This window comes from Crocodylus siamensis, chromosome 12 (assembly GCF_052110815.1).
Source record: "Crocodylus siamensis isolate JL-2025a chromosome 12, ASM5211081v1, whole genome shotgun sequence".
Lineage (NCBI taxonomy): Eukaryota > Metazoa > Chordata > Crocodylia > Crocodylidae > Crocodylus > Crocodylus siamensis.
In genome coordinates, this window is record NC_143406.1 from 50,506,163 (window position 1) to 50,525,126 (window position 18,964).

The window sequence follows — 18,964 nt, forward strand, 5'->3', positions numbered from 1 at the left end:
CTTAGAATGACGTTTCAGCATGAACTCTGACATGCTGAATCGGTGAGGGAGCCTGGGGTTGTTCCTCCTTCTGGAGTTCTCCCATTACACACCTGCTTCCACCCTACACAGATTTCTGGGGTATTATGTGAAAAAATGTAAGAGAAGGAGCAGTAAACAACTTCCAGTCCCTGGCACACTGAGATGAGAAGACCACTTACATGTGGCTCTTCCCCAAGAAGCTGTAAGGCTGCAGGAAGGTTAAGATCAAAGAAAAGAAGATGCAGCAAAAGTGCGTGTCTTGCAATTTATTATAACCAGAAAATATCAGGACATTGAGAGATTGAAAAAAAAAAAACTTAAAACAAGTTCCTAAACCTTGAGAAATCCCAATCTGTGCACCCTGTCAGGTTTGTAGCAGTTAAGGAGTGCAGGAAATAGGGAGATTGGGAGTGAAAGGCCCTGGAGTGAAGGGTTGGAATTCAGAAGTAGATGCACTAGCCCTGCCAGGGACATAGACAGCATTTCACAAACAAAGTGCCTGGATTTCACCTACTTCAGAACAGTTACAGCGTGTGTGCAGCATAAGCATGGAGCCCAGCTTGGGAGATCTGCACAGAACATGCTGCTGCAGGTCCATGCCACTTGACTGGACAAGGCTCCCCATTCAGGCTAAAAGGACTCAGCCTCCAGTCTTCTTCTCTTCCCCAGACACAGGGCCCTCACCAACAGCCATGTGGCTACGGGTGCTTAACAAGAGCTGCACTGGTGCTAGCACCGAGCTGGACCGTGGAACAGGGAGGCCAAAGTGGAAGTTTTATTTTCAAACTCTGGCAAGGTTTTTTACAGAATAAAATCTATAAAGCAGCAGCTGCCTTTGTCCCACAGGCATTCCTGCTTGCAGAATGACATCGTCATGCTAAAGCAATAGTTGCTCTTTCTAACGCCGCCTTGTTCCTGAGGATGAGACTCTCCTTCTCTCCCCAGGGGAGTTGGAGGGCAGGTGGGAATCTGTCCAATTTATCTCTGTTGAGAAAAATAAATTGCAAAGTTAGTGAGCAAAAAAGTAGATTGTTGTAGACTTGAATGTTTCCCTGACAATGCCCTTGTGTGACCTCCAAACTCTCAAATGCTTGGAAATATGCTGGTGCTTAGCTGCTCATGGTTCCATTTCATTGGTTAAACAGAGGGATCCTGCTGATTCTTTTTACATCATTCAAGATCTTTTCCATTTAACATGCTGCTGGCAGCAGGGGACATGAGGCCCTAGCCATTAGTGAGGACAGGGCACAGCCCTGACCCTTACAGTTGTCTAAGAAACAGCCACTTGCTGAAGCTTTTAAAGTTTCTAGTCAGTATGAACCTTCAACCACAGACACTTCATCATGAGTACTATCACTTAACACTGCTATTAAATACCACAGTCCACTCCAGTGTCATTGTACGAAATTTTCAAATGAGTAGCTTGATACCTGGAATTTCATGAGGCCAGAAATCATTACATTGGGGACAGCGTGGCTCAGTCTGAGCTTTGAAATATTTTCCAGCACAAGGTAAGTGCATTCTAATTCCACAGGTTTCACATTCTTGACTCTGAAATCAGAAAGCTTTTTTAGTCTCCCTCAGTATCGCATAGCACAGTCTTTGGAAAGAGCTGAAGATCAGTCTTTCCTCCAAAACAGAAGAGCTTTAGCTCAAACAATGTTACTTAGCTTCCAGCTAGAGAATGCCTGCAAGCAGAAGCTGGCAAGCACAACAGGGAAAAAGCCACGTGGAGGCTCAGAGAGGGACATTTCTTGGGGTGAAAGAATCGTGTAAGGACGCGAGAGCCACAGGATGTTGGGGCATGTGCCTGGGAAAGACTGGCCTGGGAGAGGAGCAGTAGCTGCAGGAGGTGGGCACAGACTAGCAGGGGCTTAGCAGCTGTAAAAAAAGGAAGCTGGGCCCCAGCCACTTATCACAGAAACCTTGACTGCATGCTTGTGGGGTGCCACTGCGTGCCATCTCCATGCAGTTTGTGGAGCAAGTGTACTTATGCCCTGGGACAGTCAACTCCAGCATTTCCACCACAAGCAAGACAGCTGCATGCACCAGCCTGGGAATTGTTATTTACAGAGGCTAGGAACAGTTGAAGACCTTTTGCCCATTTAAGGATAAGAAAGGTTAACTCCAGTCTCATCCAGCTTTGGGAAATAAATCAGTGTAGTAGATGCAGGCGTCTTGCTGGGTGAGCTCACTTTCACCAAGTTCAAACAGTATCTTCCCAATGATAGAAAACCAACAAAAATATCATTGTGTTGGTGTAGGTACTTATAGACTGTGGACTCTATCATTAAGTTACAACAGCAATTCTAGAAGTTTAAACAGGAAAAATGCTCAGAAAGAAAAATACATGCTTTAGCTAAGAATGTCCAGGATGTCTAACAAGCCCAGTCAGATTTGTTACCTGAATAGCAAGGCTGTGACAGATGTTACACTTTCTTGCCATGCTTTGGTAGTTGTTAAGTATGTATTGCTCCATCTCCATTATGCAGCGAGTGTGCAAAGTGTACTCCCCTTCTCTCTAAGGACGCAACAACAGTACATGAGACTTACAATTCACTTTCCCTTTTCATGAACTCACTCCACCTAGCATAATTTTGGCATCCCCTTATTTCCAGGCATCTGTACCAGTTGGGTACTGCCAAAAGTCTGGTTAAATGGTAGCATCTAATATGCATAAACCATCGGGAAAAAGCTGCATCATCTCTAACGTATGTGGCCCTCAGAGCTTAAGAGTCCCCAGAATACGTACTCATCCAAAGACCCCAGAAGAGGCTCACCATTGTATGTTAGGCCACTAAACTTAAGGTAGGACTCTGTGCTAGGTACTTTTTCAAGTGGGGTTTTCTTTACCACAGCATTAAGATACTAAGAAATATGGGAGGAAATCTGGCAACAATTTTTTATATACATTATAGGCCAGGTTTCCTCCCAACACAAAGGGATAAAGGAGGAGAGATTTTTCAAAAGCACAAGTAAGGCTCCCTGAGATTCTGAAAGTCAGGCACATGATCACACTTTTTTTTTGTCTTTGGGAACCTCTCCGGCTGTCCCAGCACAAGGAAGCCTTGGATTGAGGACAGTTGAGAAATTGAAGGTGCAGTGGCTCCAGAAGCAAGAGGGGCACAACATCTATGTACAGTTCAGCTCTGCAGGCCAACATGAGGGCAGAATCACCACTCTGGGGCTGGCACCAGCAGTGATAAGCTGGAACTCATCAGTCTGTCCTGCAGTCAAGAGCAACATACATGCAGTACCCCATGCACAGGGACTGTGGGCATGGTTCAGCATATTTCCCAGTTCTACTCGGTTATACCCATATGTTGCGATTTGCAGTGTAACTGGGAGTACTGGCTTGCAATGTCTTCTACTGGGTGAACATACTGGAGAAGAGCTCTGCCTGGATCTCAAATCTTAGACAGCCTGTGGTGCTGCCAGTCATGAGGAACAGTCTTTGCTTGTACAGAGACAAATACACTCACACAATACCATATCAGTCATTCTTTAGAGTACAGATCCACTTTCAGCTGTTGAACTCACGAGAAAAGAACAGTCAAAACCATTGAAATGCAAACTCTATGCAATCAAACAGTTACCTCAGAAAGCCACTTATCTTGCACCAAGTTTTTCAGCACTTGCTCTGCTTCCTTTTTCTTCATTTTCTTTGTTTGAAGTTCGTCAACAAGGTTCAGAATGTCTGTGGAAGATGCAAAGCCATTTGCTGAGCAGATAATCAGATCCATCTACAGAAATAAAAATGTATTGATATGGGGAAAAAAATCAGCACATAAATATGTAAAAAAAAATACAACATCCTGTTAGTGCACATAAAAGACAAGCATCAAAACTCAAATCAGGAAACTAAAACTCACTTGTCTGGGAAGACAGTTCCACAAACAGGACTCCATGATATAAGCCTTCAGGAAGCAGCATTCAAAGACCTCCTAAACGTACTGTAGTGGACATGAATCTATCGTGCCCCTTCTGCATCAGAGAAGAATCTACACTGCAAGGTCACCAGTCCCACTGGCCTCTGCAGTACAGCTGAATCTAACTGACTTTCTTCACCTCTGTGAATATTGTCAGTGTTTGAAAATTAGCCAGGCAGGAGATTAGTAGGGATCCTGCTGACAGCAACACGGGGAGCACTAGTGTAGGAAGGGGGTGGACATTTGTGACCACTGTGCTTTGCACAGCTCTAGACAACAATGGCAGCAGCCTGTGCCCTGATCTACCCCGCCGCCAAAACAGGGAAGTGGCACAAGTCCCAGACCTGCCATGGAACAATTCTGGAAGCTGTTGGTGTGGACAGGACATGGGGCACTGACAGGGCTTGAACAAATGCCATGATTATAGAAGTGAAGATCTTGAAGGCAAGCAACATACCATCCCTCAGCTGGCTATAACAAACAGCTATCATTTTCATGTCAAAAATCCAAAAAGATAAACAATCCCCAATTGGGCAGAGACACCACACCAAACTCTATGAACAGAACAAAACATTACAACAAGAAACCAGCCAAAAGCACAAGATGCTGAACTCTCGTTACAGCTTGTGCTAAAGACAATCCAGGCGATGCTAGACACTGCATATCTTGAGTCCAGAGAATAGATCTGGAACTCTGGAAAGTGTTCAGGGGCTGTAAGCCATTATTTTTAGATAGCAATTCACAGTGCTGCCTATTATTGCAAAGAATTCATTGGCTAAACCAGCAAAAATATTATATCTACTTCACAGAAAGCTTTAAATCTAAGCACTAGGTTATTCATATCAAAATCTAATGTAGGTTAAGGGGGTCCTGAAACCAATTATGATGAGGGTGCTTCTCTCCCCAGACAGGACTCAACAGTCATTGCTGGGAATGCTGAGAGAAAGAGCTGCTGAAGAAAGAAAATTATTAAACTAAAGTAGGTCTGCCGATTTTCTAGCCCTAAGAAGCACTCCTTCACAAGTCATTTTGATTTAACAGTAACTTATGCCCAACAGGGTATTTATACCACACTGTTTTTTTGCTTGATTTATGGTGCAATTAACCATTTTAAACTAAAACAAAATGGCAGCTGATTCTTCAGGATGTCAGGGACAATTTTTTTTATTTTAAAAAGGACACTTTTCCCCAATAGTCTTGATTTGCTAATGAGATGACATACTTACAGTTTTTCTGAACAATTCCAATTCATTTTCTGCATAGTCAGATGCCATTTTAGTTATTTCAGTTTCTGCCAGATTAACCTATAAAAAAAGTTACAATAAAGTAAAGCTGCCTTTGAATTTACATCCGAACAAAGCAACATGTTCCTGGTTCAAAACGCTGTCACACAAAGTCACTTCCTACAGCCATGAGAAGATGGCAATACTTTTTATTGTAAAGGCCCCTCTCTGTGCTGCCCTTGGATCACCTCTCTAGCTCTACCCCTTGGTCCCCACACCTGCCCTGCCAGTGCACTTCAGTCCTGGCCTGAACTGTTCTCTGTTTTCCAGCCACAGGCCTCTCCATGTGCTGGCTCTGATGTATATGTGTGTGAATTGACGTGAACTTGTCCTGCACGCTCAGCCAGTACCTGAGGTGATGGGTTAGATTCTGAAGGGAGGTGATAGGACATGAGATACAATACAGCAGCACTCCAAACACGCTGTACCAGACTGTAATGATGAGTGATTAATAATGATTTTTTATGATCAGCAGACAGCCTTACTGCAGTATGGAAAACCACAACTATTCATTCATAGTCCTTTTATACCTTCCACCATTATGCATTATTAGCTCCATTTTACAGATTGGAAAGGAAGCAGAGAAAGGGACCGACATTGACAAAGATCACAGGGATTCCCCAACCCCATGCAATCACCAAACAGTGCTTTCCACCTGCTGCTTACAATCCAGAACCTGCACGGCCATTATTTGTACATTATTTCTTATCTGATCTTTTCCACTGGAAGGATTTTTGATTAGCAGAAGAAAACCACCCATGCTGGAGAACTCTGGGAGCTTTCCAACTGGAAGCTCTCTTGAAAATGAAAGGTTCCTTTAAAAATTGTCGTTCAGCACCAAATCTTAAACAATATTTATGCAAAATACATCAGACACTAATACAGTCCTTGCTGCCATGTTCCATTCCCACGCACCTATCGTGTTGACAGTTTATCCTCCCACTTCCCTGTTCTACATGTAGATCCTATAGCAGCTGTCAGCATCAGATTGGAGGAGCCCAGCAAAAAGAAAACAAGACAGTGCTAAGTGTGAGAAGCCTGCTGGCAGATGCATCCCTCATTTGTAAGAGTCTGTATGTTTGCTCTAAATAGTATTCCTATTATAATCTTTTGTTACAGCGTTTCTATAGATAACTCCAACTGCATGGCAGCCAAAGATGGCATCTGGAGCCTGGAGAGAAATTATAAATTACATTTGTTCCATGCTGGCAAGATTGTGGTCCCTGCTCACAGGAGCTACTAATGTGAAAATGGAAGGATGAATGCATTTTTCATTGGCCTGTTCCCCACAATAATTAATTTTATGTCCAATAATCAGGTAACTCTCCCCGCTCCCTGGTACACCTCTGAAATGCAGCGTGTTGTGAGCAGGAACTTCTGGTTAATGCGAAATCCACAAGATGGCAGCACGTCACATACTCACCAGCGCGTAATAGGTTCTCCCATCATCTTCAGATATTCCTTTCCGGATCTGCATAAACAGAGGCTGCAGACAGGTGTTTATAATATTGATGAAGTCATCCAATTTATCATGAGCATAGTAGACTGGAAATTTAAAAAAAATCTGGTTATCTAATGAGACAGGCAATCTTATACTTCACGCACAGAAAAACCAGCCTTGGGCAAGAGGACTTTTGTCAAAGACAGTTTGTAACATGCAGTGTGTGTACCTGGCACATATTTTTCCTGTGCTCCTCTTATATCATTGTTGACTGCAAAGCCATACCAGCTGGCAGAAAAATCCAGCTCTTTGGACATCAGTAGCTATATTCAGGGACCCCGTGTTTGTTGCTTGACTCTTCAGGGGTCCACAACATTAGTCCATTCCAAGTGGCTGGTTTGAACATGGTAAATTGAATGAAATGAAAAATTACCATGTAAGCTTAATTCTTGTGTTAAATGCAACAGTAACTTTGCTCTCTTCCTTTTCCCATGCTCTCTGTTTCCCAATCTGTCAGCTTTCCTGGTATTAAATTCTGGCCTCACATAGCTGTCAGGTTGCATTTTGAGCCACATCCTGTGTGTAAGAAACTTGGTTATAGGAGCTACATCAGTGAAATGGGCTTTCAGATGATACTGTAGCAGTCTGTAGGAGGCAAGGATTTTTCAGGGGTGATATCTTTTATTGGACCAAGTGCATGGTTAGGACTCAGACCTGATGAATGAGGCTTTGCATTCAGAACTTGTCTAACTTTATCCTACCCAACAAAAGACATCGCCCTAAAAAAATCGTTGCCTCGCGCTTAATTCCTGGACCATCACAGCTACCTCACTCCACGCTACCACACCACAGAAGAAGGCATTGCAAGCATTCCTGGTGCCAAGACAGAACTCGCACAAGCTCTCAACAAAGGACTCTGTCCACACTGAAATCGCAGCTTGTTCCACCAAATTCAACAAAACTCCTATTTACGTCTTCAGAGTCAGGATTTCACCCTAAGTGTTTAGAAGCAACATTAAATAACTTCCAATATTCTTTTTGCCAAATGTCTCAAAAGCACATATGTGGGAACCAACTAGAATTTCTTCTCTCTCCTGTAGGCAAACGATCCCTAGCCCTGAACGTGCCACTAGTGTGTATGCAGACAAGAACGGGTGGCAGCATTAGAAGCTGAGCTCATTATGCACAGGCTGAAGTCAGTGCAGTAGAGAATTTCTTTAGTAGAAATTGTTAGCTCAAGGATAGTTGACAGACCAGCATAGTAAATAAATTGAATACTGTCATGTTTTCCAAATCTCATTTTAAGCCTGAGATAAGTTTTTAACACTAAACCATTTGGCATGTAAGTGAACTGGACCACTGGCCATGACAAACCAGAGATTCCCTTGGGAGCCAAGAACCATGTCTGTACTGAAGTCCCTCTGCCCACATAGATTGTGAGCAACAGAGCAAGCAAACTGCTGCTTTGCCTTTTGATTAATGACCACTTTAATGCAAATACCATCTCAAAGTAGTAGCAAAAATATAACAGGGACAAAGACCCAGGGATCGTTATCCCTAACCTGCAGCTAGGGCAAAAAAGGTGGGGGGGAGTGTTAGTAAGGGCTTCAAGGAACAAGTCAATCTCTGTATTTATATGTCTCACTTAAAATCCAGACATGTGGCATAGTCGTAAAAGTGTATGAACTTATTCTTCACTTATCCACTATGTAGAAGTTGGTTTTGCATGGGCAAGATGAAAGGCAGTTCTACTCTGAAAACCTGACTCTTCTACTAGCATTTTCTTATTCTAACCTCTTCCCACTTCAACACCAGACAGATGTACTGTCAAACTCACTGTGAAACAACAGTGATGTAGTATTTACAGTCTGCTTTCAGAGTACAACTGCATTAAGGAAAATGAACTGCGTGTTGAAGATTATTGTACAGGTGTCATCAGCTTTCAAGGGTTAGCACTAAACAACATAAAAATCAGAATTCATTGTGCAGAATGAAGCATGATATGACTTTGGGTTTAAAAGCAGTGGCATTCAAGTTTAGATCTCACCACAGCCTGGCCAAAAGGAAGATGACCTTCAGTAAGAAAAGCCTGTTTTCCACTTCATCATTTTCCTAATACAAACTGAAAAAGGTTTTCTATGAAAAGCTCCCTATTTAGACTTAAAGATCTTGCCAAATAATTTAATCCATTTTTAAATGTAGAAAAGAATGAAACTTCAAATTTCACAGGTAACAATTGCATTTCTGATACTGGCTTATTCACAAGGCCGTCCCTAAGAACACTTTTCAGTAACTTCCTTGCATTTTCCAGGTTTGGCCTTCACGCATGCAAAGATCAAACTACATCAGTGGGTATTTATCATTTTCATCTGATTTTTAAGTTATCATTTTTATTACATCAGCGACTAGGAACCAACCAAAAACGCCTCTCATTTTGCTAAGAGTACATAGAACAAGAGACAAAGAGTGAACTTCTGCTTCAGTCTGAATCAACTTCACCATGGATTTGCTTTGAATATGAATCCTATCTTTTATTATTAATAACTAATATTATGAACTTAGCACTTCACCACACAGCTGTGTAGTACTAGCTTCATCCTACAGACTGAGGGCCACGGGGAGACAGACCAGGGTGCTGTGTTGGATAGTACACAGCAACACAGCAGTACAGAACAAGAACAGGAGGAAGCAAGGGAGGCAAAACATAACTGCTCAGTTTTGAATTTGGCCAAACACCCAGAGTTAACCTGCTTACAAAAGTGCCTTCACATCTGTAACAAGAACAAGCTGCCAGGACTTTGGTTTTGCTTTGTAACCGAAGGCAATACCCATCACACCCTAGCCCTAAGCCAGTTGCGACCAAGAGGGAAACATCATCACCAGTCCCTCAATATGAGGATGAGTCGTCCAGTAAATAAGGAACTTATCAGCAAGTCTGGAGACGACTAAAGAGACTGATCCAAAATCCACATTTCAACTGCAGACATGGCCAATAGTTCTAAGAGGAATAAGTAAATCCTGGTGATGGCTCTTTCCCTTTGTCTCTCTCATCTACCCATCTCCATAGTAAGGCAAGCTTGCTCAAAATTATAACTGCGTTGTCACACATCACAGCATGATTGGTGACAGTTCGGTGCACAAGTCTCCCCCTTTAAATCTCTTTTTGGGCCCTTCCAGAGTGGCAACCAGCAGTGAGTTGAGAGTGGAGAACCCGTTTTGAGAGCTTGGTAGACAGGCATCCTTATGAGATGTCCTATCCAACTGAGCTGGTGCCATATAAACATGGCTTTGATGCTGGTGGTGTTTGCTTGAGCCAGAATGCTGGCATTCGTTTTTTCCTGCCACTTGATACTGAGGATTTTCCAAAGATATCACTCATGGTAACTTTCCAAAGCTTTCAGTTATTTCCGATATGTTGTCCAAGTTTTACACTCATACAACTGGGTAGAGAGGACAACAGCCTGGTAGAGAAGTTTGGTCTGGGTACTGGTGTCATGATTTCAAAAGGCATAGAAAGGCAGTCTTGGCAAATTTTATCTGGTGTTCAATATCATTGTCTACGTTTACTTTTTGGAAAGATGGCTACCTTTTCCAATGCTCAATATTTTTCAAAGCCTGCCTCTAATTGTAATATGTGGAGGAGCACCTGGTTGATAAAAGATCCCATTTCTCGTGATCATTACAAAACAGCTGCAATAGAGCTGGAAAAGCGTTGGTAAAATCATGCATCCCTGCTTGACCGGTTCTAATGAGGAAGGGGTCTATTTCAATGCCATTGCTTAGGACAGTTGCTGTCATTTTGTTGTGAAGAAGTCTGATAATGGAAACAAATTTTGGCAGGCATCCAGCCTCATCAAGATTTTCCATACGGCCTCTTTGTTGATTGAATCAAAGGCCTCAGTCAGGTCAATGAAGGCCATGTAAAAGCTTAGTGTTGCTTGCAGTACTTCTCGTGAAGCTGTTTAGCAACAAAGGTCATATCTGTTGTACCTCTGAGTGGTCTGAAACCACTTGGGTAGAGTCTCCTTGTCAAGGAGAGGGAGACTACTCAGGAGTGCAATACCATGGTAATTGCTGCAGTCTGATCCATCTCCTTTCTTGATTATGGTAATAATTCTGGCATCCAGTCACTGGGAATGTTCATGTTTCCAGAATAACTATGTGTAGTTGGCAAGAGAGCTCTTTTCCACCTTTTGTTAAGTGTCAGCTGGTATTCCATCAGGACCACGTGCTTTATTGTTGTTCATTTGCTTAATGGCTTCCAAGGCATCTTGATAAGGTGGTGGATCTGCAAGGCAGTCCTTAATGGGGTGTTGTAAAATGGCTCTTCTGGCATGGTCTTCAACATTAGAATTTCAACAAGAGCTCTTGAAAGAGCTCCTTCCACCACGTATGGATGGTGGACTTGTCTTTAAAGAGTGTTCTTCCATCTTTTGGCCTCAAAGGGACAGGACTTCATGTGCTTGGTCCATACAGTGTTTTGGTTGCACTGGAACTATGCATGTCTTAGCTGTCAGCAAATTTTTACATCTCTTTTGCTTTGTTGTCCACTTGTTCTTTCATTCTCAATATGGGAATGTACACCTACTCAATCACTATTAAAAGTGGAAATGAGACAGATTATTTTAACAATTGAGCTAGTTGACTACTAGAATAGCTTCTCAAGTGATAGGGTAAATTTTCTACCACTAAGAACCTTTAAAGCAAGTCTGGATGGCTGCCTCTGTAAGATACGTTCTAGTTCAACCACAACTCATCCGACTTGAAGCAGGAACCACTGGGTGGAATCTATGGCCCCTGATATGCACAGCCACCAAACAGATTGTCACAGAGATCTGTTCTATCCTTAAACTCTGTGAACCTGTAGATAGTCTGCCTTGAAAATAAGATGGCCTCTAGATAGACAACGCTAAAACAATTAGTCATGGGCCACAGCATGACTCAAATAAGGGGAAGAAAAGCAGTGGTTCTCTAGTCACTATGCCCCCCATCCCCTTAATCAGATCCTTCTTTGAGACCCCCTTTCCCTGCAGTACCACTAAGAAATGACTCACAAGCATTTATATTATTTGTAACTTAAAAAAACCCAAACATTTGGAAACCAGTGCTGAACACCAGGCACTACTGAAGAACTGCTTGCTGAAAGTACTTTCTTCTCTAGCCTCTCCCTAGCACTTCATGTTGCCGTATCTAAAAATGGCTAGTTCTTTGTGGCTGGGACGATATATGTTTGTAAGGCATCTACCATGATTTCAGGTACTGTAAAGTGATATACCATAATAACACAACAGACAGGGTATTTTATCTTCTACACAGGTACAACTCTGAGGATATAAAACTTAGACTTCAAACAGATGGCTATTTACAAATTCCACCACAAATTAAAAAAAAATTCCCCATAACTGTAACTAAACTTTGCAGGCAAGATATTAACACAATTAGCACAATATGTCACATGCAGAAACACATGCTGGGGCTTTTTCCTAGAACACCACATTTAAAATAGCACAAAGGGCAGTAAAGCAAAAATGCTTCAGAAATGGAAGGTTTGAATCCACTCTTTTATATAAATTCCTTACGGCACAATAAGTCTCTCTGCAAATCTAGCACCAAATTTCTTGTACCCAAGAAACAAAGAGCTAAACAACAACACTTGCTATTATGGTTGTTTCTTTTGAGCCCCAGCCACCAAGTCTAGTTAAACAAAACAAGTTTAGTATAATCAACATGAGTCTCTTTTTAACCCAAGATACTTCCTTTTGAGCATCAAGCAGAAAAAAAGCAATTTTCTATAACCTTCGCTTTTGTCTATTATCAAGGGTCCTTCATGGGCATTTATCAAAGCCTTTTTATATTAAACATAAGGGTAAGTCAGTATATAGTTACTTATTTTCTATAATGCATTCCGGAACACTGCATAGGGCAGCTGTTTATTAGCACCTGTCTTTGGAAGTTTACTTGTAGATTTGTCAGAAGTAAAATGGAAAAAGGGGAAGCTGAAAACTCTTCTGTCCCTGCAGTTAGTCACTCAATTTAAAAGGGTCTAACAGAAGAAATATTCATGACTGCACAAGTCTTTAGAAGATAAGGAAGGAGTCAGTATAGTACACCCACATATATTCTGAGTACACATCAAATTCAAATATATTAAAGCACAGAAAATGCAGGTTTCATGGGCCATGAATCTAGGCAGGAGAAAGCAAGTACTCTTATAGAGAAAGCTGTCTTTTCCAGGGGGCTGGGAGATTTAGGGTCTTTCCAGCTAAAATTGGAGAAGATTAAAAACACTGTGGTATCTGCATCTCCCACCTGTTAAGGAAGTGCAGGAACCATGAGAAGGCAAGAAAAAAGGACAGGGTAAACTATATTATCTTTGCTCCGTTTTCTGATTTGGGGCAGCTGGAAGGATCATAGTTCTTGTCACAAAATGAAGCTGTTCCACCCATTCTCCTGGCAAAGTCAGCACCTTGATACAGGTTCACAGCTGATCCCACATACCTGCTAGCAGCATGGTAATATATGTAGATATACTAGTTGGTACAACTGAGGTCACCATCCCTAGTCAAGGCTCCCCCAGGAAGGTGCTGAGGACGCTGGACAACAAGAGGAAGGCAGAGTGCTGTGGGTGTCTAGTCTTGCTCTAGTTTGCAATGATATGCTTTATGCACTGGAGGGGTCATACCACTAGTTACGGCTTTAACAAAATATAAAACACAAAACCAAAACATCTTGAGCTATCCTGCATATTTGAGTTATAACTGAAGTGTTAGTTGTTAAATACTTCTCAGCAACACATGGCTTCTAGGAGCGTTGCCTTCAGAGGTACATCAGTATAAGCACTTTATTGCAGTTTTATGGATGAACATATAGGGGCATTATGCACTTATATTCATATCCGTGCTGAAAACCTATTCAGGATCAGAGCCCCTTCTGACAGGTACACTGCACAACACACAGGAAGATGGTCACTGACCCAAAAGGCTTACAAATTTGAAATGTTTAGAACAAGCAAATACGATGACCATTAGGAAGAACCATGGTCTCATAATTTAGCCCAGAAGCTACACAAATTAATTATTCCAAATCTTAGTTCCAAGTTATCTGAAAAAGTGTTTTTGTTCTCTTGAACTTAATAAAGCCATTTTTTTAGCTATGTCACAGCCCTCAGAATACTGTGCTCTAATGACATATAGATACAAGAGGGGTAGTCAGGTATTCATTCATTCAGTTAAACTTCTTTAGCACATATCCTTGTAATTTCATCAGAACTAATTATTCTCATGCACTGGCTTAGGTGCATCTGGCCTCAGTAAAGGCTGTATGCAGGAATACAGAGAATGTAGAACTGAGACACTGCACAGCTGAGGCTTCAGCAGCAGCACTCCAATAATAGGTACACATGGACTGGGTTTCTTCATAGACTACCTAGCAATATCGCAATAGGAAAGAGCATCAGCACATCTTTGCCATCAGCAGCGCAGCTCTGACATCATTACTCCATTTGTTCACGACATGACTACAGAGAAAATAAAAGTGTGTTCTAGTTTATGAGTGACATTCAAGGTCCTTTACTCCTCAGAATCTCCTGACTTGACATGTGGCCTTTAAGGCAGAGGATTTAATACAGTTATAATATTTAAGCTCTCACACTATCTGAATAATTTCACAAACTGGTTCGTTCCATATTAGAACACGCCATATAAGTAGACTAAATACAGAGTACTTTGAAGGAAAGGAGTTTCATGACTGCCACACAGTTTTCAGGAAATCTTCCTGTTAGATGATCCCTCCTGATAGCTGTTTGATTAGCCCTTACCACCATGTAGCTCGCTGGCCCAAGCTCCCATAATGTTCCAAGTTACTTGATCCAGGCCCCAGTTTGGCCAGCTGTACTCTTTACTGTATGATCCTTTACCAAACATGGCACAATGACTTGCTTAGGTGTCTCCACTGTAAAAAAACTTTAACTCTCTTCCAGTCATAAACCACTGAGAAACCAAACTGGAAGCATGCACAGATGTTCAACTGGGCTCCTTTGTCCCAGCTCCCATTCAGAGGGGTGTCATTACGCCTGCGGACTCTCTCAGGCTCATTCTGATGAAGGAAGATAAATAAGAAGGGTTATTTCCTAAACGGTACCCTGTCTGTAACAACAAAGAGATGTAGTTCCCAGTAGACTATGCAGATACGTGAACTCTCCCTGTCCTGGCTCACATGAGGAATGCAATGTTTGTCGACGGTGACACCTGAATTCTTTTCATTGGGCAGGGTGCTCTGAACAGGATGGTTTACCCAGCTAGCAGTGATCTTTCCAGGCTCCCTACAGACTTGTGTAGATATTTCTGCATTGGTTATACTCAGTTCACCAACTTGAGGCTTTCTTCGCAGTCATTATCAGCTGAATATATGTATTTTTAAGTAAAAAGGTGAGATACTGGGAAACAAAAGGATACCTTAAGGGAAGCGCTGGTAAATTATAGTACCACGTAGCAAGTCAACGTAAGCTAGGAATTAGGTCACTCGATATTTTGAGCAATTTGTCTTTCAACTTTATTAACATTATTTATTGTATCCGTATTTGAAGATTTTCCTCATAAATAAAACACAAAAATCACCTTTAATATACAGTTTTTCCAACTAAAGATGACTTATCTTGAAAATATTTTAAAAGTTGCCTTAGGGTCCAATCCTACAAATACTTTACTTACATGTCATACAGTTAATCACACACAGAAGTGTTGGCAGGGCTGAGCCCGCAGATATTTCCAAACTAAGTCCTTGCCAATTTCAGTTTTGTTCAGAAATATGTACAAGATGAAAATATCTGAAACTCTGATGTTTTCAGAGGTGGTTTTATAAGCAGCAACTGAGTTTCTGTTTTGTATTTTATCAGGTTATATCAATTACCATTGAAAGCTAAAAATTACTAATGAGCACTAAGAAGTTGCTCATTTCATCTTTATTACACTTTGTTCCCACCACATTTTCAAAATTAGTGAATGTCATACAGATAACAAGCTGTTCTTGCTAAAACATCATAACTGAATTGATTACACATGTCTGTACCATTTACCCTTGAAAATGAGCTTCAGTTAAAAAAAAAAAAAAGGCACACACAGCCAAAGTTCCTGTTCAATACTCTGTAAAATGCAATGTATTTATGCAAAGGGAGTAACCTCAATGCAACTTCCCTATAAAAGAAACTTAGCAAGAAAAGATAAAGTATAAAATTACTTTAATCTTCCTAAAATACAAAAGGTGTTCATTACAAAAGTAAATCAACCTTAAAATACATCATTCTAAAGATAGCACTTCTGCTAAAAGTCCCCGACATAATTGGTCTGGGGGGTCTGAAGTGGATTTTTAGCTGTCCTTCGAGCTGCGGTGGCAGTGTCACCTGCGCAGCTAGCTTGATTTTAATATAATTTTCTATGAGGCACGTAACCGTCTACAACCATTTGTTCACTAGAGCGCCCCAAGGGATGACTAGATCGAACAGTCACAAACTCCTGCAAGACCGTTTCAGGCTGGACATAAGGAAGAATTTCTTTACTGTCCGAGCCCCCAAGGTCTGGAACAGTCTGCCAGCGGAGGTGGTTCAAGCACCTACATTGAACACCTTCAAGAGTAAATTGGATGCTTATCTTGCTGGGATCCTATGACCCCAGCTGACTTCCTGCCCTTTGGGCAGGGGGCTGGACTCGATGATCTCCCGAGGTCCCTTCCAGCCCTGATGTCTATAAAATCTATGAAACCGCAGCTGTTTATAAAGTGAGGCTGATGCACATGGCAGGGACACGGACAGATTTCATGTTGCAGTCCTGAGCAAGGGAAATGTCACTTGGAGAAAGATGCGCTTGGTCGTCAAGATTACAGATCTCCCCGACCTATTGTGACCTACAGGCGACACGATAACACCTGGGATTCCTGTCATCCACAGACCTGACAGCGCGGTTCTGCTGTGTGTGCATTTACGGTCAGGTTGCTTGGCCTGTCTCAGGCTCGCCCCTGCCCTCCTGTGCAAGCGCCGCGCGAGGTGACCTGGCGCCCAGGCCGCCCGCAGCAAACCAGCCCCGGGGCAGGGTGTGGCAAGGCGGGGCACGCGCACCCCGAGGTGACCGCGCACGGGGGGGACGGATGCCTGGTGCGACAGGACTGACCTTTGTGCACTTCGCAGCAGCGCCTATGCAGCCTTCTCGCCTCCGACCCCTCCACGATCCCATGCGACATCAGCGCCTGCAGGAAGCGGCGGTGCCCGTCGCTCATCGCTGAAGCCATGGCGCTGCAGCGCAGCGGACACAGCGCGGGCTCAGCCCGAGCCCGCCCCGCGCTGCTCCCAAACCCGCCACACGCCTGAGGGGACCGCTCCGCGAGCGGGGGGGCAGCGGGGCCCAAACGCGCCAAGAGGCCTAACTGGGGGGTGGGAATGATCGGGACAAGCCTACGCGTGCCCGGACACCGGAAACCAGGGACCGTTACCGGGGTTGGGGGAAGGGGGCCGCCTGCAACAGCTACGGCGGCCGGGCCGGGCAGGGCCTGGAACGCGCAACCGCCACGCCCCTCACGCCGTCCGGCGGGAATCGAGGATTCGGCGCTCACCCGCCCAGCCCAGGCCAGCCGATCGAGGCGCGCGGCGCTCCCCGGATGTGCGCCTCAACGCCAGCGGAAGACGCGCGCGGCCGGGCACGTGTGCACGCCCGCTCCAACGCGCCCTTGCTGCTTTTAAAGCGCCTTAAAGTGTGATGTGAACCAGCCGCCTGTAAAGCAAGCGAATGTGCTCTGAGCAGCATGTAAAAAGCCAGCTCTTTCCTGTGAAGACAGGCAGGATTGTCTAGGGAGTGTGCTGTCCCTGGGGGCGGTGCACTGAGGCACAGGCTGCCAAGCAGAGAGCCTTGCAGGCAGGGGGCAAAGCAGCCTGCGGCGCCCTCCCCAAAAGCCCTGGCACGGCAGAACGGGTGGTAGCAAAGAGCTGCCCGTACTGCAGCTACAGCTCCACCTGGCTCTGCGTGCCCCCAGTGCGTGGCGCTGGGGTGATTGCCCCAGTTTGCAGCACAGTAATTGCCACTTCCAGCAGACTCACTTAATCTGGGGATTATCACGGAGATTAACTGAGTCTGGTTCCATGTGTTGGGCCAAGGGGCCAGACCTAATGTGCATTAACTAAAGTTCATTAATGCATCTGTAGTGCTAATTACCAGGAGCAGATTGGAATTTTTTCCAGTCTGCCATCATACTTCTCATCCACCCATCACTAAAACATGTGATTATCAAACTGACTTTGTGAGGACAACTAGTTTTAGGGCAGAGCTTCTATAGTCTTTCTCTGCAGACAGTATCAAATGTCACAATCAGTCAAAGACAGTGCTCTGCTCTCTGCATTTCTCTGGTAATTTCTTTACAACAAAGACACATTCTGTTGCTCCTGGCTTCTCAGAAACCATGCCAGCTGACAGACAAAAAATCCTCAGCTGCATGGTAAGTAAAGTAGATGAGCATGAGTCCTGCAAGAGCCTTGGCAGCAATCACTAGTAGGGAGATTCCCTGATGACAAAAAATAGAACCATTTACCATCTATAGCTATATCTATCTCTATATATAGATATATATGTATATGTGTACATAAAAATATGTATACACACACATCTATATGCATGCATGCAACACACGCATAAAATGCTTCAGTTGCTTCTCTCTCTCTCCATCTATATATATATAAGGTTAATGGTTTAAGTATCTTTGTATTTGTGACAGATCTGTCCATTATACCACATAACCAAAAGATTATGGAGATGTATTGGATCAAGTGTCTGCCCCACTTAGAGCCCAGCCACAATGGTATTAGAGCCAGATCGATTGCCATTTGAGAGTCATGCTGTCACGTTTTCATTCCCTGAGATAGTAAATTTAGTAGCAAGAATTTCACTGATGGCATAGAAAGGTAGCTGATCAATAGCCTCTTTGCTGATGCTGGATGCCACATTAAGCAGCTTTTTAAAGCAGTAAGCCTAGCAGCCCTTTAGAATTCAGTTCTTTTCAGTCAGAAAGATTTATACAAGATAAAGAGAAGCCAAGGGTGTTTGTATCTGGATTTATAACAGGTGGTGGAGCCACTGGGGTGACCCTTATGCCCTGTTTCAAGAGTGTTGCGAAAATTCTCCATGCCGTTTGCGTCAGTGTTGCTGTAGCTCATTTGCTTTCTTGCTCCACCAGATATGCACAGTTCTTCATTTAGACTGAAGTGTTACACATTGTAAAACATGGTTGTCGTGGGATGCTGATGTCATCCACGC

General features: G+C 43.3%; 1 protein-coding gene across 2 annotated transcripts; it reads right to left on the minus strand.

Annotated features, from left to right (window-relative positions):
* Positions 1-272: 272 nt before the first annotated feature.
* On the minus strand, positions 273-17,233 carry NSMCE1 (NSE1 component of SMC5/6 complex). 2 transcript variants are annotated; one of them, XM_090023514.1, is made up of 8 exons: positions 16,835-17,233; positions 6,904-7,067; positions 6,657-6,778; positions 5,177-5,254; positions 3,618-3,764; positions 2,426-2,542; positions 1,452-1,572; positions 273-1,005 (listed from the first exon to the last, which is right to left on the minus strand). In XM_090023514.1, exons 2-8 carry the CDS (start codon positions 6,989-6,991, stop codon positions 920-922), a joined length of 759 nt encoding a protein of 252 aa, XP_089879640.1. In that variant the 5' UTR covers positions 6,992-7,067; positions 16,835-17,233; the 3' UTR covers positions 273-919. The 2 variants fall into 2 exon arrangements, with proteins under 2 accessions (XP_089879640.1, XP_089879638.1); XM_090023512.1 differs by lacking the exon at positions 6,904-7,067 and having other exon boundaries at positions 16,835-17,230.
* Between the last annotated feature and the right edge of the window lie 1,731 nt (positions 17,234-18,964).

Coding starts and splice junctions, on each gene's coding strand:
- NSMCE1 (XM_090023512.1), bottom strand. CDS start 16,952: ATGGCTTCAGCGATGAGCGACGGGCACCGCCGCTTCCTGCAGGCGCTG. Junction 3,765..5,176: donor TGGAATTGTTCAGAAAAACT/GTAAGTATGTCA, acceptor TTATTTCTGTAG/ATGGATCTGATTATCTGCTC. Junction 2,543..3,617: donor AAGATAAGTGGCTTTCTGAG/GTAACTGTTTGA, acceptor TTGCGTCCTTAG/AGAGAAGGGGAGTACACTTT.